At 39.2% G+C, this 22978-nt stretch overlaps 1 protein-coding gene across 6 annotated transcripts in view; it reads right to left on the bottom strand.

The window, feature by feature from the left end:
- Positions 1 to 226: 226 nt before the first annotated feature.
- The window catches only part of znf507 (zinc finger protein 507), a 58408-nt gene continuing 35656 nt past the window's right edge, over positions 227 to 22978 (bottom strand). For 5 of the 6 annotated variants that reach the window (XM_059992976.1, XM_059992975.1, XM_059992977.1 and 2 more), the window contains 3 exons: positions 10871 to 10975; positions 9746 to 9880; positions 227 to 2050 (listed from right to left, as the gene is read on the bottom strand). In XM_059992976.1, the coding sequence (XP_059848959.1) occupies positions 1696 to 2050; positions 9746 to 9880; positions 10871 to 10975 (595 nt within the window). In that variant the 3' untranslated portion in view covers positions 227 to 1695. Of the gene's footprint in view, positions 2051 to 9745; positions 9881 to 10870; positions 10976 to 22978 lie in introns of those variants that run through there. The other variant, XR_009516299.1, reaches the window with a different exon arrangement.

Here is a 22978-nt window from a genome sequence, read left to right as displayed (position 1 = left end):
TACTTTAATCCCAATATTTGCTGAAGCCAAAACTGTTTTCATATTTGTCATAAACCATATCTTTACACTGGCTATTACTGGGTCTACATCTTGATAATTATTAGGAATTTACATAGATTGTGAACATTTAATTCATTTTCATAAGATCTGCCCAAACCAAATATCTGAAATTTCAATGTTTTCAAAACTGAACAATATAGTTCATAAATGAACAATTCAAAAGGTAAAACCATCAGAACATAATGATTATTTAATCACAGTAACTGCATGTAAAGTAAAACATAGCTTATAAATTGACAGCAAATTTTTCTTTTAACTGTTGAATGTAAATCCACCATAAATTTCAAGTTGTTATACCTGCAGTTCCAAATTTTAGGTGCATTCCTGTCTCAAATGGACTATTTCATTAGCCTTAAGTTGAATAACAGCTCTTAGGATTCAGTGCAATATTTTTTACAAAATGAAGGCCATCATTACTTTAAACAGTAAAATCAAACATTGCAACTTCTCACGGACTCATTACAAATCAAATGTTAATTTTCTTTATAATATTAATGGAAATTCTTTGTTGCCAGAAACTATTGTGACAACAGAAGCCTAGGACAAATTTCTGAGGAGGTAATGGTTCTATAAATATTAATCATTTTAAGATTACTTTTAACTTTTACTCATGATAAAAAAACATACCAATATGCAGACCCTGAAACTCACTTTTCATATAGATCTCAATATTTTCAGATTGAAGCACTTAAGCTTCATGAATGTAACCAAACATTAAATACTGGTCTGAACTAAATACAATAAGTTAGCAAATACCAATTCCTAAAACAGCTTCTTTTAAAATGTCATGTGTATTTTATGGCTGAACCAAAGATGATCTTTCAATCCCTTTGAAATAAGTCAGTATGGAATTTCAAAGGTAATTTGTCTGCAGTAAAATGTATTTGAGAGAAAAAAGCAAGTAGATGAAAGCATGACTTCCATTTCAAAGATGTACAAAAATGGTATTAAAAGACAAATTACACAGATGAAAATTTTATCCCGCCACCCTTCTATTCACAGTGAACTGTGAAGTCTATGAGCTGTATGCTGTAATCTGGTAGTAAAACCCTGTATTGACTTAGACAAGAATAGTTCCCTGGGTAGACATAAATAAGCAAATCTTTAAATAAAACCTTTATTCCATCCATATTTATATTGCTACTAACAAGGAGAAAGATTTCATCAACATCTCCCTCCCCTACTGTTGCTCTTAAAAGATCTGTTCAATGATACAATTATAAAATAGCACCATGACCAAAGTGCATTGTAAATACAACTTGACTGCCTTATAACAACTCACTCTTCGCTACAGCTAAAACTACATGCATAAATATTTTAAAAAAGTTAAATAAATACAGAAGTACAATCTGTATCAAAAATGTCAGTATTAAGAACATGAGGTGGAGAAGTGGAGAGAAATTGAAACATTAAAATGATCCTTGAGTATTTTGCTTGCTTTTAGGTTATTAATAATTACTTGCACTACTTTTGTGAGTGTGAAAACTGCAATGCTGACAACAGTTTAAAAATGACAAAAATCATTCTTTGAAATGTTAACGTTCACTTTCTGTACACACTAAAACAAGCTTACTTTATGCCTTCATCTACAAAGAATAAAATGTAGATTTTCCAAGTTTTTTAGTTCAATCTGCCCTACTCCGACTGAGAACAGTGGTCCTTGTTAAGGATGATGTTGATAATCTCGCCTTCGTGTTCCTTCATATGATCCATCAACAGCTCTTTACTGGTGGATTCAAATCCACAGATACAGCAACAGAATAGTAAGACACAGTACTCTGTGCCAGAACGAGTCTGACTTTCACTTTTCCCTGCTGAATTGTTCACATTTACATCTGAATTTAACTTCTGATATTTTTCAGGGCTCCTGGTTTCACCAGTTTCTGGAGCTGTCACAAGTTTATCAGAATTGATCGGAGGATGAATGGATGGTGGTGGTGATATTTCTTCAACTTCTTCAGCTGAAAGTTTTCTTTGGGGCTCCTGAGACCTAAAACAGTTTAAGTATTTGTTACAATAAACAGAGAGTAAATAAGTTTACTAAAATAGTACTTCCCCACACCAATTCACTCATAACTTTGTTCCACATTATTTGTACCAGAAATTGCGTGTCATTTCCATTTCTGAATATGACTGCCTTATGACACTGTGAGACTATCTAAACTATTAGATTTCTGAATAGTTAGGTAATGCTTTATTAGAGCTTTACTGTACCTACCCATAATTAAAAAGCTGAGATTATAAAGTTGAATTATAATCTAACCAACAAGAAAAATATGGCACATCCCTCAGAAAAAATATCTTAGTTTTATAATCAAAATTGGATCCTTGTACAAATATACTATAACCAAGCACTATGAAGATTTAAAATAATTACTGACCTATCAATCTCATGATATCAGGTTAAACGGAGGCAAGGAAACCATCTACTGGTTACCATGTATCATTTCCCTTTGGCCGATGTATCAATAATGTTCTATATCGAACACCACTTGGGGGAAGCATTGAGAGTGGCAAAGGCATAGAATATGGCAGGAGCAGCACTATTTCAAGCCAAACAGCATAAACGGCATGCAATAGCTAGGAGCAATCTCAGTACAAGCAGATCAGATCTAAGCCCTGCAGCCCTGCCACATCCAGTTAAAAAGGTGGACAGTAAAACAACTGACTGGAGAAGGAGGCTGCACAAATATCTCCATTCTCATTGAAGCTGCAGCCGGGTGCACCAGTGCAAAAGAGAAAGCTGAACAATCTCCAGTCAGAATTGCCAAGTGGTTGATCTATCTCAGCCTGCTCCAGTGGTCTCAAGGTCAATAGATGCCAATCTTCAGCCATGTGATATTAAGAAGCAGCCAAAGGTACTGCATTCAGCAGGGTTAATGGGCCCTGACAATAGTACTCAAGTATTTTGCCCCAGACCTTACTGTGCACTTGGTCAAGCTGATCCAGTACAGCTACATCATTAGCATCTACATGATAATATCCAGTTCACAACAAGCAGGACAAATCCAACATGGTCATATAACTTAATTGGTGTACTCTTCAAAGGTTCAAAGTACATTTATTATCAAAGTGTGTATGCAGAATGCAACACTGAAATTTGTCTTCCCACAGACAGCCATGGAACAAAGAAAACAATGGACCCGTTCAAGCACTCTAAAGCACAAATAAAGGAACAAATTTCTTTTCTTCGGTATTCACTAAGGAGAAGGGATATTGAATTGTGTAAGGGAAACAAGTAGGGAAGTTATGGAAACTATGACGATTAAAGAGGAGGAAGTACTGGCACTTTTAAGGAATATAAAAGTGGATAAATCTCTGGGTCCTGAAAGGATATTCCCTTGGACAGGGGTGGGCAAACTTTTTGACTTGTGGGCCACAAAGGGTTCTAAAATTTGACAGGGGGGCCGGACCAGGAGCAGATGGACGGAGTGTTTTGGTAATACACCTCATAAGAGAAAATAAAATATCATGGGATATGTAGAAAACATGTGCTTTAATTTCAATTGAAAATGAACAAATGCATTATAACAAAATATCTGTCTTTGAAGTCCCATGGTATTTAGCTATTTATTGAAATGACTTTTAAAACACTGAAAATTAAATGAATAAAATACAGCTTTTTTTAATAGTAACAGTTATTATTTTAAAGCACTGAAAATTCTGTTATCCTTCAAGATATTATCATCATCTCTCTCCTCCTGACTGTCTTTATTTCAAAAACGGTAGGAGATGCAGGTCTACTTGTCCTGCTCCTTCTTATTCAATTGTCCCCTGTGCCAAAACTCAACAACGACCAGCACAAAGACAGAACAGTGACAGTGCGCCAGTATGCGGAGCGCGTTATTTGATCTGGAGCGCATTTTTTATTTTGAGAACGTACGTGCACCTGCGCACTACTCATGTCCATCACTTAACAGAAATGACATGTAACATGTAAGGCTTATTGAAAAAAATATTTTCAAATGCATTTTTTACATAACACAACGAAGAAACTTATTTTTAATTTCAGTGGGAACAGTGTTGTTGGTCTCCCTTTTTAGCCAGCGCATCAAAGTCTGGATTTAGTTTTGTTGTGGCGATTCTCAGGATGGATCTGAGGTGTTGGTCAGTTAACTTGGATCTGTGGCTGGCTTTGTTGATGTTCATGACGCTGAACGCCTGTTCACACAAATAGGTTGAGCCGAACAAAGAGTAAAGCACAAACGTGGAGTAATACGCTGCACCTCAACAAAGGTCAATGTATATAGAGTGCGTCATCTATTGGGAAAATGCCAGAATTGCGGGGAAAAAACGTTAACAAGGTTTATTAATATAATTTCATCAAGTTCTGCAGGCCGGATTAAAAAGCTTAACGGGCCGCATATGGCCCGCGGGCCGTAGTTTGCCCATGCCTGCCCTAGGACCTTGAGGGAGGTTAGTGTAGAAATAGCAGGGGCTCTGACAGAAATATTTCAAATGTCATTAGAAATGGGGATGGTGCCGGAGGATTGGCATATTGCTCATGTGGTTCCATTGTTTAAAAAGGGTTCTAAGAGTAAACCTAGCAATTATAGGCCTGTCAGTTTGATGTCAGTGGTGGGTAAGTTAATGGAAAATATTCTTAGAGATGGTATATATAATTATCTGGATAGACAGGGTCTGATTAGGAACAGTCAACATGGATTTGTGCGTGGAAGGTCATGTTTGACAAATCTTATTAAATTTTTTGAAGAAGTTATAAGGAAAGTTGACGAGGGTAAAACAGTGGATGTTGTCTATATGGACTTCAGTAAGGTCTTTGACAAGGTTCTGAACAGAAGGTTAGTTAGGAAGGTTCAATCGTTAGGTATTAATATTGAAGTAGTAAAATGGATTCAACAGTGGCTGGATGGGAGATGCCAGAGAGTAGTGGTGGATAACTGTTTGTCAGGTTGGAGGCCGGTGATTAGTGGTGTGCCTCAGGGATCTGTATTGGGTCCAATATCGTTTGTCATATACATTAATGATCTGAATGATGGGGTGGTAAATTGGATTAGTAAGTTTGCAGATGATACTAAGGTAGGTGGCGTTGTAGATAATGAAGTAGGTTTTCAAAGTTTGCAGATTTAGGCCAGTTAGAAGAGTGGGCTGAGTGATGGCAGATGGGAGTTTAATGCTGATAAATGTGAGGTGCTCCATTTTGGTAGGAATAATCCAAATAGGACATACATGGTAAATGGTAGGGCATTGAAGAATGCAGTAGAACATAGTGATCTAGGAATAATGGTGCATAAGGTGGAATCTCATGTGGATAGGGTGGTGAAGAAAGCTTTTTGTATGTTGGCCTTTATAAATCAGAGCATTGAGTAAAGGAGTTTGGATGTAATGTTAAAATTGTACAAGGCATTGGTAAAGCTGAATTTGGAGTATTGTGTACAGTTCTGGTCACCGAATTTTAGGAAAGATGTCAACAAAATAAAGAGTACAGAGAAGATTTACTAGAATGTTACCTGGGTTTCAGCACCTAAGTTACAGGGAAAGATTGAACATGTTAGGTCTTTATTCTTTGGAGCGTAGAAGGTTTGGGGGGGGGGGGGGTGACCTAATAGAGGTATTTAAAATTATGAGGGGGATAGATTGAGTTGACGTGGTTAGGCTTTTTCCATTGAGAGTAGGGGAGATTCAAACAAGAGGACATGAGACATGGGCAAAAGTTTAAGGGTAACATGAGGGGGAATTTCTTTACTCAGAAAGTGGTAGCTGTGTGGAATGAGCTTCCAGCAGAAGTGGTAGAGGCAGGTTCGGTATTGTCATTTAAAGCAAAATTGGATAGGTATATAGACAGGAAAGGAATGAAGGGTACCCCATGACCGGGTTACCAAACCAGCAGTGTAGGTCAGTGGGATTAGGTGAGAGTAAGCGTTCGGCATGGACTAGAAGGGCCGAGATGGCCTGTTTCCATGCCGTAATTGTTTAATGGTTATAAATCATGTAAATGGTAAAAAACGAGCAAAAGAGATCCCATCATACCACAGTCATTGAAACAGTCTAGGAATATTCAGTTTAGTTCTATTTAGCCCTGTGTTGTTTGTTGCCTGCAGGCCGCACGCCGCACAGCCAGTCTGTCCTGATCAAAACAGTAGTAAAAAGTGGGTAACCAGAAACACATATAACATGAACAGCAGAGTGCAATCGACAAACCGCATCAATTAAACCTTTCTCAAGAAACAAGACTCTGACATCATCCTCCAATTGGGGGGGGGGGGGGAATGGAAAAGTGGGGAAGGAGGAAGAAGTTGGGGGGAGGGGGACTGATCAATGCAGGCAGCTTTGTCTGGGAGCACAGTGTGTGTGTGAGAGAGAGGGGGGAGGGGAGGAGGAAGAGGAGAGAGAGAGAGAGAGAGAGAGAGAGAGAGAGAGAGAGAGAGAGAGAGAGAGAGAGAGACTGGTCAAGTGCACGCAGACAGTGCTGAACATGCATTCGTCTTCTGACTTCGTCCTTGTTGATTTCAATCTTGCTCTTCATGTTAATGGTGAGGTCGGCAAGAAATGGAGTCGATCATGGGCTCATGCCCGTCTCCAGGCTTCTTGGCCTCTAGGCTGCGCAATCTGCTTGAAACCTCACCAAACCTCCTCAGAGACAGCAAAGTGCCAGATTGCCCAATTGGCCTGAAAGGACACCACCAAAATGTCAATCACAGGTTCCAATTGCATCTAAAAGCCTGGTAGTAGAATCATATTTGGAAGAAGAAACTACTTCTTTGCTTCGTGAACCATCTGAAGGATGTCACCTTTGGTTGCACTGTTCACTGGCACCATCTTCTTCTCTCTTGATCATCAGAAAAGTGGTGAAGGCAAGGCATAATCGATAGTGCTATCAAGTGGCACTTGTTTTGCCATAACCTGATTCAAGAAGCTCAGTTTGGCTTCTGCGACAGTCACACTGCTCTGATCTCATTATACCCCCTAGTCCAAACATGAACAAAAGAGCCGAACTCAAGAGGCAAAAAGAGAGCATGAAGTCCTTGGAATAGCATTTGATTATATGGCATCAAGGAAAATCGGCTAATCTGAAGTCAATGATGATTAAGAAGAATCACTCCACGAGTTGAAATCATACCCAGCACAAAAAACTGTTGCTGTGATTGAGGGACAATCATCATAGCCACAGAACACATCTGCAGAAGTTCCTCAGGATAGCATCCTAGGCCCAATCATCTTCAGCTGCTTCATAAATTACCTTCGTTCATCATAAAATCAGAAGTAGGGATGTCTGCTGATGACTGGACAAAGTTTAGTGCTACTTGTGGCTTCTCAGTTATTGAGGCAGTTTGCAACCAAATACAGTGAGACCTGGACAATATCCAGGCCTGGACTGAGGTAGCCAGTCCCAGGCAATGCTGATAACCAAGAAGACAAAATCCAGCAATCATCCTCTGAAATTCAATGGCATTACTGTCACTGAATCTACCACAATTACTATCCAAGGGATAGCAGTGACCAGAAACTGAACAGGTGTAGCTATATACAGTGGCATGCAAAAGTTTAATCATCCCTGGTCAAAATTTCTGTTACTGTGAGTAGCTAAGCGACTAAAAAATGACCTGATTTCAAAAAGGCATAGTTATAGGTGACACATTTAATATTTTAAGCAAGATTACTTTTTTTATTTCTATCTTACAGAGTTTCAAAATAACAAAAAGGAAAAGGGCCCGTTTGGGCACTCTGCATGGTCAGTACTTAGTAACACCCTCTTTGGCAAGTATCACAGCTTGTAAACGTTTTCTGTAGCCAGCGAAGAGTCTTTCAATTCTTGTTTGGGATATTTTCGCCCATTCTTCCTTGCAAAAGGCTTCTAGTTCTGTGAGATTCTTGTGCCGCCTTGCATGAACTGCTCTTTTGAGGTCTATCCATAGATTTTCGATGATGTTTTAGTTTGAGGGCGATGGCAAAACCTTCAGCTTGCACCTCCTGAGGTAGTCCACTGCGGATTTTGAGGTGTGTTTAGGATCATTATCTTGTTGCAGAAGCCATCCTCTTTTCATCTTCAGCTTTTTCTTTACAGATGGTGTGATGTTTGCTTCCAGAATTTGCTGGTATTTAATTGAATCATTCTTCCCTCTACTAGTGAAATGTTCGCCGTGCCACTGGCTGCAACACAAGCCCAAACCATGATTGATCCACCCCTGTGCTTAACAGTTGGAGAGGTGTTTTTTTCATGAAATTCTGCACCCTTTTTTTCTCCAAACATACCTTTGCTCATTGCGGCCAAAAAGTTCTATTTTAACTTCATCAGTCCACAGGACTTGTTTCCAAAATGCGTCAGGCTTGTTTAGATGTTCCTTTGCAAACTTCTGACGCTGAATTTTGTGGTGAGTACACAGGAAGGTCATATTTGTGTAGGTGTTGCTGCGCAGTAGAACAGTGCACCACCACTCCAGAGTCTGCTAAATCTTCCTGAAGGTCTTTTGCTGTCAAACAGGGGTTTTGATTTGCCTTTCTAGCAATCCTGCAAGCAGTTCTCTTGGAAAGTTTTCTTGGTCTTCCAGACCTCAACTTGACCTCCACCGTTCCTGTTAACTACCATTTCTTAATTACATTACTAACTGAGGAAACATCGACCTGAAAATGCTTTGCTATCTTCTTATACCCTTCTCCTGCTTTGTGGGCATCATTTATTTTAATTTTCAGAGTGCTAGGTAGCTGCTTAGAGGAACCCATGGCTGCTGATTGTTGGGACAAGGTTTGAGGAGTCAGGTTATTTATAAAGCTTTGAAATTTGCATCACCTGGCCTTTCCTAACGATGCCTGTGAACAAGCCATACCCCTAATAAGCTAATTAAGGTCTGAGACCTTGGTAAAAGTTGTCTGAGAGTTCAAATCTCTTGGGGTGCCCAAACTTTTGCATGGTGCTCTTCTCCTTTCTTTCACTCTAAGATAGTACAAAACAAAAATAATATTAATCTTGCTTAAAATGTTGAAAAGAATGTTTCATCTTTAACTTTATGACTTCTGGAGATCAGTTCATCTTTTACTTGCTCAGCTATTCACAGTAACAGAAATTTTTACCAGAGAGGCCCAAACTTTTGCATGCCACTGTATATAGTATGGCTACAAGACTACGCCAGAGGCTCAGAATCCCATGGTGAGTAACTCATCTCTTAACTCCCTCAAGTCTTTGCGTCATCTACAATCCTAAAGTTAGGAGTGTGATGGAATACCCTCTACTTGTCCAGTTGAGTGCAGCTCCAGCACCACACAAGAAGCTTGACACCACACAAGACATAGTAACCAGCTTGACAGACATCTCATCCACAGCCACTGAAACACCATAGAAACAGTATATACCATCTACAGGATACAAGGCAGTAACTCACTGACATTTCTTTGATACACCTTGCAAACCCAAGACTTCTATTAGGTAGATGAGTGAGGGGAACACTGGCATCTGAAAGTTGCTCTCCAAGCATTCTGACTTTGAAATATATTTCCATTCTTTCACTGTCACTGGGTCAAAATTGTGGAATCTCCTCAATAATAGTATTGTGGGTATACCCCACATCAGGACTACAGGGGTTCAAGGCAGCAGCTCTCCATCACCCTTAGAGAAGGGCAATTAACTGATGGCTCAGCCTACAATGCCCATATCCCTTGAGTGAATAAAAATAATTCTCACCATAAAGTGTCCATGAGAAACTGAACTACCACATGTATTGTATCTCACCTGCTGCTTTGAGAAATAGCTTCATTAATGGCCTTATTCACTTGCTCATAGTTATAATTTTGGTCACTTGCATGTTTCCACATATGTGACTTCAATGAGGGTGGATGGCTACACTCATAGCCACAAAGAGAACACCTATCAAGACACAAAATCATACAAACCAGTTCACACTTTATTTTTATCTTGGTAAAAATTCTTAAAAATAGAGTTAAAACAACAACACATTTAATTATGAGATAAAACTCTGATTTACAATCTTGCTTAAAAGTTAGGCAAGAGTGTAGAATCTACCTGCATTTCATAAGCACAAGAGATTCTGCAGATGCTAGAAAACTTGAGCAACGCACACAAAATCCTGGAGGAACTCAGCAAGTCAGGCAGCATCTACGGAGACAGGTCAAGACCTTCATTTATTCCCTTCCACTGATGTTGTCTGACCTGCTGAGCTCCTCAGCAACTAGTTAAATTTCATGTTTTTGGGCAGGATGGACAGCTAGTCATCAAAGACAAAAAAGCAATAATGAAAATGAAATAAGTGACGGGGGGAGGAGGGGACAGGGGTTTAAACTCATTCTGTAAGGTAACAATATTCTTTAGACTTGTATTGAAATGAAAAATCACAATAATATTAAGGCACTGGTTTAGATTAAATTTGAACTGTATGAAGTACACATAAAAAAGTACTTCAACCTTTTAGATCTATCCATGCCAATGGTAGTACTGTTTACTATTGCTCTGATGCTTTGCCTCAGTTCAAAAGCTGAAATGAGTATCAGCAGATTAGTATCATGAATGGATATCATCATTAAATCTGCAAACAGCTGAAATTTTGAGATAGATTCTGAATCCTGATACAAACATAGGTGAAGAAATGATGCTAGGAATGGGTAATTTCCCCTCCCTCAACCTGTAAGCAGATCTGCTCCATGAGAAAACATATTAAAACAAAACTCTCGTGCTGTTACTAGGCTGTCTAAGTGAATGAATACATTTTAATTATATTCAATATAGTAAATTTAACTTTCTCATATAAACATACTTTCTCTTCATAGAGAAAATAACTAATTATTTCATTGTAATTCATTCACGAGCAACTACTAAACAGGTGGTCTGCCATTTACTTACTTGTACTGTTCCAGCAGCTGAATGGTCTGCTGCTCCTGTGGATGACGCTTCATATGACACTTCAAGCTGTTTATATTTGTTGTTGCAAAATCACAGCTGCTGCATCTGTAAATTGATGAAGGACTGAATATAAGCAGGCATTTTTAAATTTGTAATGTAATTGTAATACTGATCCTCATTGTAATATTTTACAAACTAAAGAAATGAGATTTACTAAACCTCCATAACAGTTCTCTCAGGAATGTAATTAGTCTGTATAATGTAAAGGGAACACATATAATCTGCATTCATCAAGGCGAGGAAGCCAGAATTGAGGTAAAGATATTCCAGTTTTTACAAGGCATAGGATCTCAATTAAACAAAATAATTTGAATTACTCATTACCTTCATGTTCTTAAGCATAATAAATAAATACTCCACTGAGGGGGATAGTGAGTGTGGAATGAGCTGTCAGAGCAAGTGGTGCATGTGAGCTAGATTTCAACATTTGATAGAAATTTGGATAGGTATATGGATGATAGGGCTATGGCCCTGGCACAGGTTGATGGAAGTAGGTAGTTTAAGTGGTTTGGCGCAGACTAGATGAGCTGAATGGCCTGTACTTTTGTATGACTCTATACACAACTTTCAAAAAGTAAATGCTTGATAAGAATTCTTAACTTGTGCAGGAAAATATCTACTTATAACATTGTACATGTGATTATATTCTACTCCAGAGGAAAAACCTGAACAGTACTTTTAAACATTCTGTTAAATTGTGTTTCATGAAGAAAAGTTTACAGTGAGTTTAGCCTGCTCAGATGGTAGGAGGCAAAGGCTTGCTTTGCAGTTGGAATCCTGTAATCATTGATGCACTGCAGGGATCCATGCTTGGTCCTTCACTGTTTCTCATATATATTGATGAAGGATGTAGATGGTGTGACTAGTAAGTTTACTGATGATACCAAAATTGGTTGTATAGTAGATGGTGAAGAAAGTTTAACAAGGTTACAATGGGACCTTGATCAACTTGGAAAGTGGGTAAGGGAATAACAGATGGAATTTAACAGTGTTAAGTGATGAATTTGTTAAGTTAAACCAAACTAGGATGTATACTGCGTAATTGAAAGTGAGGAATGTTACTGCAAGTGAGATATTGGGTATAAATATATAATTTGCTAAAAGCAGACAGAGAAATGAAGAAGGTATATGGTATGCTTGTCTTTATTGGAATTGGGCTATCATATTAATGGTATAAATTACTGATCAGTGTGCACTTGCAGTATCATGTGGAGTTATGGTTGCCACACTGCAGGAAAATGTGACTGAACTAGAAGGGGTGTAGAAAAGGTTTACAGAACCTTTCTAGACAACACATGTTGTCTGGACCGGGAGGTTTGAGTTATAAGGCCAGATCAGATCAACTGGGACTGTTTTTGCTGGAGAGAAGGAGGATGTGGGGTGACATTATAGAGGTAGGTAAAATGACAACACTTAAAGGATATTTGAACAGGCAGATTGATAGGAAAGGCTCGGAAGGGTAAGGGCCAAATGTTGCCAAAAGTGATTAGTGTAGATAAGCATATTATCAGCATGGATGTCAGGCATAAAAGATTAGTTCTATGCTGTATAACTCTCTGAATCAAAGGTCCTAATTTAAAAATGTTGACCTTATCTCCACAAATGCTCTCTGATCTGCTCAGTGTTTCCTTCAATTTTCGTTTTTAGCTCCCAATGTCTGTATGAGTTCCCTATTTCAGGATCTACATTCTTAACCTTCTCTTTATACTGCTTAATCCTTACCTCAAACATTCAGAAATGTTGATTTCTCTCTGAATCAATGTGTCTTTTTTGTCTAATTCATCTAAATATTTTTTCTGTCTGATCTTCATCACATCCTTACTAAGATGTTTTCATTTTAGCACCCACCTCGTTAACTTAAATTGATTCTAGCTTAGATTCACACTTTATAAAATCTCCATCATATTCAGTGCTCCAAAAATCCACCCTCCACTCTTCTAAAAGCAGCAGCTCATTATTGCAAAGTTACCTCCATGCTCTACAGAACTGGAGGGTGGCAAACATTGTGCCTTTATTTAAAAAGGATTGCAAAGAAAGACCCGAGAACTACAGAGCCATAAACCTAACATTTGTGGTAGTTAAGTTACTAGGGGAGATTCTGAAGGGCAAGATATACAAGCATTTGGAAAGATAGAGTTAGATTAGATTAATTTAGCTGTTTTTCTCACATGTGCTCTGAAATTTACAGAGAAATGACCACCACAGTCTGACAATGTGCTTGGGGCAGCCCACAAGTGTCACGATCCTTCTAGCATACCCACAATTTACTAACCCTAACTCATACGTCTTTGGAATTTGGGAGGAAACCCAAGCGACTACAGGGAGAACATGCACACTGTTTATAGTCAGTTGCGGGAAATGAACCCCAATCGCTGTTCGCTGGCGTTGTAAAGTGTTGTGCTAACTGTTATGCTGCCCATTTGGGATTATCAATGAAGATGGTTATCAGGATTTAATCAGCTGGGTAAATGGGCTGAAGGACGGTCAGTACAGTATATGGAATGAGCTACCAGATGATGAGATTGAAGCAGGTACAATAACAACATTTCAAAAGGTACTTGTTCAGGTAAATGGTTGAGAGAGATATGGGCTAAATGCAGACAAATGAAAATCTTGCTCAGTACGGACCAGTTGAGCTGAGATGTTTTTGTGTTTTATGATTCCATGAGCATATGCAGCATCCATTGCAGTTTCAGAGCAGTTTTTTTGAATGTTAGGCAGCTAGAACTCCAAACTTTAGTTATATTTGAATAATCTCCCTCCTGATTCTTCTTTCAATTTGGAACTTGACAATATTTTATCCTCTCCTGTTGACATTTCAAAAAACTTCTGATATCATACTAGGTGTTCAATTCAGCTTAAAAATAAGAGACAGGAAGAACCACTGATAAATTCCTGCAATAGCAACAGGAGTCCAAACTTTAATACATTTCATGCACATGAATTGGAATTCCATTACAAAAGAAGTCCACGTAACTCTCAATGGTTTTATTCAACCGATGGAAAAAATTGTGAAGAGCTTATCTGATTATCGCAAAAGGAAGTCATGTTAGGATTGTGCTGTAGACAACAATATGTAAAAGCAATCAAAGTAACATATTTATCCGTGGAAGGTAAAAAACATAAACATCTGTGCTTGTATATCTTATCTCTCAGAATCTCCCCTAGTAACTTACCTACCACAGAAGTTAGGCTTAAGTAAGATAAGGAAGACAAAGAACAACAGCTGGTACAAAGTTGTTCTTAGTTTGTTCATTTTGTCCAGTACAAACTGCATCCATGTGCTACAGTCAAACTGGTATAAGAACATATTCAACTTTATGATAAATCAACAGTGACTAACATGTTGATCGGCATGCTGTGAGAATCAAGGGGCTGACAAACTTTTTAAACAGGCTAGTAGATGAAGGAAATTAACTGCCTATTTCCTTCTCTGAATCCTTGTGATCACGCTCTGTCCACAAGACTTCCAAATCCTTAGGAATTGTCTACCACTGGTCTACCAGCAAATCTGCATTCAACATCAAAGTCTTTGGAAGTGTTAATGATCAAAATGTTGCCGAAGTGAAACCAATCATCAGCTGATATTCCCAAAAAAGTACCTTGGTTTGATAAAGGTCAAAATATCAAAGAGGATGACATTTTCGAGAGGACAACAGTCTAATTCATGAAGGAATAAAGGGATACTATTTTCACAGATCAACAGCAAACACAAAATAATTTAAGTAATTTCTTTTTAAAGTATAGATGCTAGAAATCCAAAATGAAACCATAAGTGCTTGAAACTCAGTAGGACAAGTAGCATTTGTGGAAAGGGAAACAGAGCAAATGTTTCAGGTCTGGACACCCCATGAATAATAATCTTAATAATTCTATAAAGGAATTCTATGTTATGCTGCTCTGCAAGACCAGCTTTGCTTTATCCTATTTGGACAATTTCAGTTTGATCTCAGGGCATGACTACAAGGGATGAACACCTACAGAGTAAATGGTGGATGCAATTATCTGCAAATACCATTCTAAATTTAACATCCTTCATTCTGCATTGTCACATTGTGGGTAGATCTTTAACTCTTCCTCAACCAGTGACCAACACAGGCATCTCGCAGGAGCTCACTCTTTCCAACTGTAGCATTGGCCTAATTTTGTAGGGGAGTACTCAACCTGTTGTCATCAGCTGCTGCTGCCTGTGCTGTTTAATGGAGCAGCTTGTTCCTCTGCAGGCTTCCCACTTCTCCAGCTGGAAACATTCCCACTGAGCCTGTTCAAGCTAAACAAGCATAATAGCCCCAATTGAAATAAATGCAAAAATCGGTTATTTAAGACCATGAGATATAAGAGTAGACTTAGACCATTCAGCTCAACGAGTCTGCTCTACCATTACATCATAGCTGATTAATTATCCCTTTCAACTCCATTTTCCTGCTCCTTGTAACATAGAACATAGAAAATCTACAGCACAATACAGGCCCTTCGGTCCATGAAGTTGTGCCGAACAAGTCCCTACCTTAGAAATTACTAGGCTTACCTATAGCCCTCTATTTTACTAATCTCCATGTACCTATCCAAAAGTTTCTTAAGAGACCCTGTTGTAACCGCCTCTACCACCGTTGCTGGCAGCCCATTCCACGCACTCACTACTTTCGACTGAGCAAAAAACTTACCCCTGACCTCTCCTCTGTACCTACTCCCCGGCACCTTAAACTTGTGTCTTGTGGCAACCATTTCAGCCCTGGGAAAAAGGCTCTGACTATCCACACGATCAATGCTTCTCATCACCTTATACACCTCTCATCCTCCGTCGCTCCAAGGAGAAAAGGCTGAGTTCACTTAACATATTCTCATAAGGCATGCTCCCCAATCCAGGCAACATCCTTGTAAATCTCCTCCGCACCCTTTCTATGGCTTCCATATCCTTCCTTTCCACATCTGACCAGAACTGAGCACAGTACTCCAAGTGGGGTCTGATCAGGGTCCTATATAGCTGCAACATTACCTCTCGGCTCCTAAATTCAATTCCACGATCGATGAAGGCCAATACACCGTATACCTTCCTAACTACAGAGTTAACCTGCGCAGCTGCTTTGAGTGTCCTATAGACTTGGACCCCAAGATCCCTCTGATTCTCCACACTGTCAAGAGTCTTAACATTAATGCTATATTCTGCCATCATATTTGACCTACCAAATTGAACCACTTCACACTTACCTGGGTTGAACTCCATCTGCCACTTCTCAGCCTAGTTTTGCATCCTATCAATGTCCCACTGTAATCTCCAACAGCCCTCCACACTATTCACAACACCTCCAACCTTTGTGTCAACAGCAAACTTACTAACCCATCCTTCCACTTCCTCATCCAGGTTACTTATAAAAATCACGAAGAGTAAGGGTCGCAGAACAGATCCCTGAGGCACCCCACTGGTGACTGACCTCCATGCAGAATATGAACCGTCTACAACCACTCTTCACCTTCTGTGGGCAAGCCAGTTCTGGATCTGCAAAGCAATGTCCTCCTTACTTTCTCAATAAGCCTTGCATGGGGTACCTTATCAAATGCCTTGCTGAAGTCCATATACACTACATCTACTGCTCTTCCTTCATCAATGTGTTTAGTCACATTCTCAAAAAATTCAATCATGCCCGTAAAGCACAACCTGCCCTTGATAAAGCCATGCTGACTACTCCTAATCATATTAAACCTCTCCAAATATTCATAAATCCTGCCTCTCAGGATCTTCTCCATCAACTTACCAACCACTGAGGTAAGACTCACCGGTCTATAATTTCCTGGGCTATCTCTACTCCCTTTCTTGAATAAAGGAACAACATCTGCAACCCTCCAATCCTCCAGAACTTCTCCCATCTCCATTGATGATGCAAAGATCATCGCCAGAGGCTCAGCAATCTGCTCCCTTGCCTCCCACAGTAGCTTGGGGTACATCTCATTCAGTCCTGGTGACTTATCCACTCCAGCACATCCTCTTTCTTAATATCTACATGCTCAAGCTTTTCAGTCTGCTGCAAGTCATCACTACAATCACCAAGATCCTTTTTCATGGTGAATAATGAAGTAAAGTATTCAATAAGTACCTCTGCTATTTCCATACACACTTCCCCACTCACGCATGAAAGGTTCTGTTCTTTCATGTCTTATCCTCTTGCTCTTATACTTGTAGAATGCCTTGGGGGTTTTCCTTAATCCTGCCTGCCAAGGCCTTCTCATGGCCCCTTCTCGCTCTCCTAATTTTCTTAAGCTCCTTCCTATTAGCCTTATAATCTTCTAGATCTCTAACATAACCTAGCTCTCTGAACCTTTTGTAAGCTTTTCTTTTCCTCTTGACTAGATTTATTATAGCCTTTCTACACCATGGTTCCTGTACCCTATCATAACTTCCATCTCATTGGAACGTACCTGTACAGAACTCTGCACAAATATCCCATGAATATTTGCCACATTTCTTATGTGCTTTTCCCTGAGAACATCTGTTTCCAATTTAAGCTTCCAATTTCCTGCCTGATAGCCTCATAATTCCCTTTTCTCCAATTAAAAACTTTTCTAACCTGTCTGTTCCTATCTCTCTCCAATGCTATTGTAAAGGAGACAGAATTATGATCACTACCTCCAAAATGCTCTCCCACTGAGATCGGACATCTGACCAGGTTCATTTCCTAATACCAAATCAAGTACAGCCTCTCCTCTTGTCGGCTTATCTACATATTGTGTCAAGAAACCTTCCTGAACACACCTAACAATCTCCACCCCATCTGAACCCCTTGCTTTATGGAGATGCCAATCGATATTTCGGAAATTAAAATCTCCCATCACGACAACCCTGTTATTATTCACCTTCCAGGATCTGTTTCCCTATCTGCTCCTCAATATCCCTGTTACTATTGGGTGGCCTATAAAAAATACCCAGTAAAGTTATTGACCCCTTCCTGTTCCTAACCTCCACCCACTCAAAAGTAACCTTTGATACTTTGACTAATTAAAAACCTATCAACCTCTGCTTTAAATATACCTCCAATGACTTGGCCTCAAAAACTCAATCCAAGCTGCACACACAAAATGCTGGAGGAACTCAGCATCTACGGAAGAGTACAGCCGACGTTTTGGGCCGAGACCCTTCAGCAGCCTGGCTTGCTGAGCTCTTCCAGCATTTTGTGTGTGCTGCTTGGATTTCCAGCATCTCTCTTGCTTGTCTTCAATCCATGTTAGTATCTTGTCTGTAATACCATGGGCTCTTGTTTAGCAGTCACGTCTTGTCACAAGATGCCACACAAAATCCAAGTGAACAAATCCACCAATTCTGTGTCCACGCTGCTTGTTATTTCTTCAAATGAATTCCAACAAATTTGTCAGGCAACATTTTATCTCAAGGAAACCATGCTGACTTTGACCTATTTTGTTACATGCCTCCAAGTACACTGAAACCTCATCCTTATTAATGGACTCCAACATCTTCCCAACCACTGAAATCAGGCTAACAATTTCCTTTCTTTTTATTCTAATCCTTCTTAAAGAGTGGAGTAGCATTTCTAGTCTTCTGGAACCATTCCAGAATCTAGTGATTCTTGAAAGATCACTACTAATGCCTCCACAATCCCTTTAAGCTTCCTCCTTTGGAATTCTTTGGTGTAGTCTATCAGGTCCAGGTGATTTATCTACCGTCAGACCTTTCAGCTTCCCAAACACTTTCTCCTTAGTAACATCAACTACACTTACTTCTGTCCCTCACACTCTTGAACTTCTGGCATTCTGCTAATGTCTTCCACAGTGAAGACTGATGCAAAATACTCACGTCTGTGTACCCCATTACTACCTCTCCAGCATCAATTTAAATTTTATGATATCTGCTTTAGCCGCTCTTTTACTCTTTACATATCTGGAAAATCTTTTGGTGTACTCTTTTACATGATTGGTGATATGAATGTGCAGCAACTCTGAGGGGCCGAAGGGTACAAAGTCGCCCCCTCCTTTTTGAGATTCGCAAGATCGCTATTAATTTGGGTTTGGGACCCAGGAAATGAGAGAGAATCCACAAGGTTTGGAATGTGTCCTGGCCTCAGAGAAACAAAACCACTGATAACGGCTATTGTCTCTTGGAGATGGAATTGTGTATTGAGTACTGTACTATTCATTGAAGCCCCTCAGGGGACGACCAGAGTGGGCTGGTTGAGGGATTGCATCATTCCAACCTGATTGACATCTGAGACCCCGTGAGTAAGGATAAAAGAGGGTCTGGGGAACAACCCCTTTAGATGCACCAGGAGAAACGCTAGAAATCCCGTGACAGCATTTAATAGCAACAGCCGGTGGGGGCTCGTGTGTGTCCATCCCTTGCCTGGGATTGGCAGGCTCACCACAGAAGAACGGCTTAGCTAACGAAGAGGCCACAAGTGATCGGCCACATTAATGAGACTCCGACGGATCGAAATCATAAAAGGAAAGCCGGCAAGTTTTTCTCCCAAAAAAATCTCTCTCTCTCTCTCTCCAACCACTGCAAATCCAGAGGTCCCCAAAGGCTGCAGCCTGCATGAACTGAGTGACTTTTATATTTCCATCGGACAATACATTATCCCCTAGACAATGAAAGAGCTTATTTCTTATTGATTATTATTATACCCGCACTTTTAGATTTAGTATTGACGACGTATATTATCTGTATATTTGCACTGATATTATTTTTGTGTGTTTTTACTAATAAATACTGTTAAAATAGTATCATCAGACTTCAATGGACCTCTCTATCTTTGCTGGTAAGTGACCCAGTTACGGCATTCGTAACACTGGTTAGTTTACCTTCATATTTCATTTTTTCTCTCCTTATGACTTTTTTAGTTAAAGCGTACAAAAATGCTGGATGAACTCAGCAGGTCGGGCAGCATCCGTTGAAAGAAGCAGTCAACGTTTCACCTTCCAATGGTTTTATTAGAAGTTTCCCAATCCTCTAATTTTCCACTAATTTTTGATCTATTGTATGCCTTCTCTTTTGCTTTTATACTTTCTTTGATCTCTCTCATCAGCCAAGGATGTGTCATTCTCATTTTAGATTTCATTATCCTTGGGTCATATGTATCTTGCACCTTCTGAATTGCTCCCAGAAACTTTAGCCACTGCCATCACCTCTGCTAGTGTCCTCTTCCAATCAACTTTGGCCAGCTCCTTTCTCATGCCTATGTAATTCCAATAGCTGTAACACTGATACATTTGACTTTAGCTTCTCCCTCTCAAATTGTATTATTATCATATTATGATCATTACCTCCTAATGGTTTCCTTACCCCAGGCACCCTAATCAAATCAGGTTCATTACAAAACACCCAATCCTGAAATACCTTTTCCCTACTGGTCTCAATCATAAGCTGCTCTAAAAACCCATAAAAACACATTCTACAAACCCCCTCGCTTGGGATCCAGTACCAACCTGATTTTCCCCAATCTACATACATATTGAGTCATAACAATTGTTCAGTGCTGTAAATAATTCCCACTTCGATATACACTTTCAATTTCTTAACTTTACTCACAAGGATTCTACATCTTCTGATCCTATGTCACCTCTTTCTAAGGATTTGATTTCACTTTTTTAACCAACTGAGCCTCCCTAACCCCTCTGCCTACCTGCTTGTCCAATTTACAATATGTTTCCTTAGAAAAGGGAGAAAAATAGGAGCTCCTTTAAAAAATAGGCTAAGCATTATTAAATCGAGTAGTAAAATGTTAGAGGTGGCAGGAAGTGATGTAATGTAATGCAGAGGCACCATGTAGGAGACCTGGCAGATTGCTAGAGCCTGAAGAGTTGAAGAATGAGTTGCACCGGGCTAGTTTGATCCTGGAGATAGTCAAACCCCTAAGATATTCTAATAGTCTGGATTTGGCACAGGTGAGTGGCAGAAGAATCACATGTATGGAGATCCAGAATGTAGACACCCTTTAATTTTTATTTATGTCAGAGGTCTGTGTCTTAATAGTAAGCTGGTATTTACTGTCAACCCCCAACTGCCCTTAAGGTGGTTGAATCATGGCCTAGTCCATTATGAGGCATAACACTTCCCACTTTTGACAGCATCTACAGAAGGTGCTGCCTCCAGAACACAGAATCTGTCAAGGATCCCCACCATCTGGATGATGCACTCTTCTCACTTAAATTGTCAAACAAGAGGTACATACAGTTCCATACCACCAGGATCAGGAATAGCTCTTTCCTGCACCAACCAGGTTCTTGAAATGGCTTGCATAATGCTAACCCTAGCAAAGGAACTCTATGCACCACCTCTTGCACTATTATGGACTTCTGTTTTCTTTTGTATGAATGTCTTGTTTTGCAATATTTTTTCTCTCCTCGATGTCTTGCAGAATTTATATATAATTTATATTCTGTGTGTGTCTGTACCTACAAACTTGTAAGGCTGCTACAAGCCAAGATCTCACTGTAACTGTACCACACTGTACTTATGCTGACAAATGGGACAGCAAGGACTACAACAAATAGTGGTGGTGGTGGGGGGGGGGGGGGTGGGGGGGGTAGGTATTAAAGAGTTATTTATAAAGATTCAGGTGAGGAAAAGATTGGACAGTAATTTAGTTACAGATTAGCAAAGTGTCTGATCAAATGATAAAGAAGGATAATCAAAGAACTTTAAAAGTAGATCTATATCAGTAAACAAGGTAAATTCAAGAAAGTTAAAAGGATATGCTTGGATTAAACAAAATTGATGACATAAAAAAGGGGCAAATGAGTTACCTCTAACTACCATAGTGTCATTGTTAATCTAAGTTTTGAATTAAATATTCCATGGTTTTTGATGCTCAGAAAGTATACACAAATGGAAAAAGATGGGGCCCTGATAATGTCAAATGAGATAAAGGCAATAACAATCATGTCTGGAAGAACACAAATCAGTTTGGGTGACAGTAAGATGAAAAACATGTTTTGGTTTTTATCACTGACTTCCTAACAACATCACTAGACAAGAATTAATCAAGAAACAAGTGTTGCAAGAGGACTATATATAATTATATAGATTTGGTGTTGGCATGTGGACAACTAGTGGATAAGGCATTGGTCTAGTGATCTGAAGGTCACTGGTTCGAGCCTCAGCTAAGGCAGCGCGTTGTGTCCTTAAGCAAGGCACTTAACAACACATTGCTCTGCAACGACACCAGTGCCAAGCTGCTTGGGTCCTAGTGCCTTTCCCTTGGACAACATCGGTGGCGTGGAGAGGGGAAGGCTTGCAGCTTGGACAACTGCCAATCTCCCATACAACTCTGCCCAGGCCTGCGCCCTGGAAACCTTCCAAGGCGCAAATCCATGGTCTCATGAGATGAACGGATGCCTGTATATAGATTTGGCAATCTTGTTAAGTAAAAGTAGTTTGGAGACCAATCTCAAAATCCACTCACAGTACTTTGCTGAAACAATGCATCATGGAATCAGGAAGGGAACTATCTATTTTATACCTTGTCTTCTGTGGATGAAACAGTGCTAATCTTTAATTACACAGTAAAGGATAATGAAATATGATTTTTTGTAGATTGATGGATATATAAATTATAAACTAGAATGCTGAAAAAAATAAATGCAATCATATTGGTACAAAGTGTGAATTGGATAAAATAAGTTAAAGTGTTTATTAGAATATGGACATGGCAATCATTTAAGTATTTTCAAAAATATAAATACACTTCCTTTAAAAACTATGAGATTCAGCAGAAAGGTACGTAATTAACGTAGTAAAATGAATTAAGATTAATAGAAAAGACTTGCAATCTTACCAAAAAGTTGCAGTATATTTGAAGAATATGAAAGTTTTAATAAGCAGTAATGAATAATTAAAGTTTGATACAGAAAAAAAAGGTCAATAATTTAAGTAAACTACCAAAATATTTTTGAGAAGTGTAAGTGATTGTACAATTCTACAAAAGAGAGCATCAATAATGTGGATACTCTGGAGCCAAAAACAGCAGAAATCCTAAGAGCTAAAAATGGCTGAGATATTAAACAATATTTTAGTCATTGAGTTATACAGGACAGAAACAGATC

The sequence above is a fragment of the Hypanus sabinus genome, chromosome 17 (assembly GCF_030144855.1).
Source record: "Hypanus sabinus isolate sHypSab1 chromosome 17, sHypSab1.hap1, whole genome shotgun sequence".
NCBI classification, from domain to species: Eukaryota; Metazoa; Chordata; class Chondrichthyes; order Myliobatiformes; family Dasyatidae; genus Hypanus; species Hypanus sabinus.
Note: the sequence above shows the minus strand (reverse complement) of the source record. Positions and strands in the feature narration are given on the sequence as shown.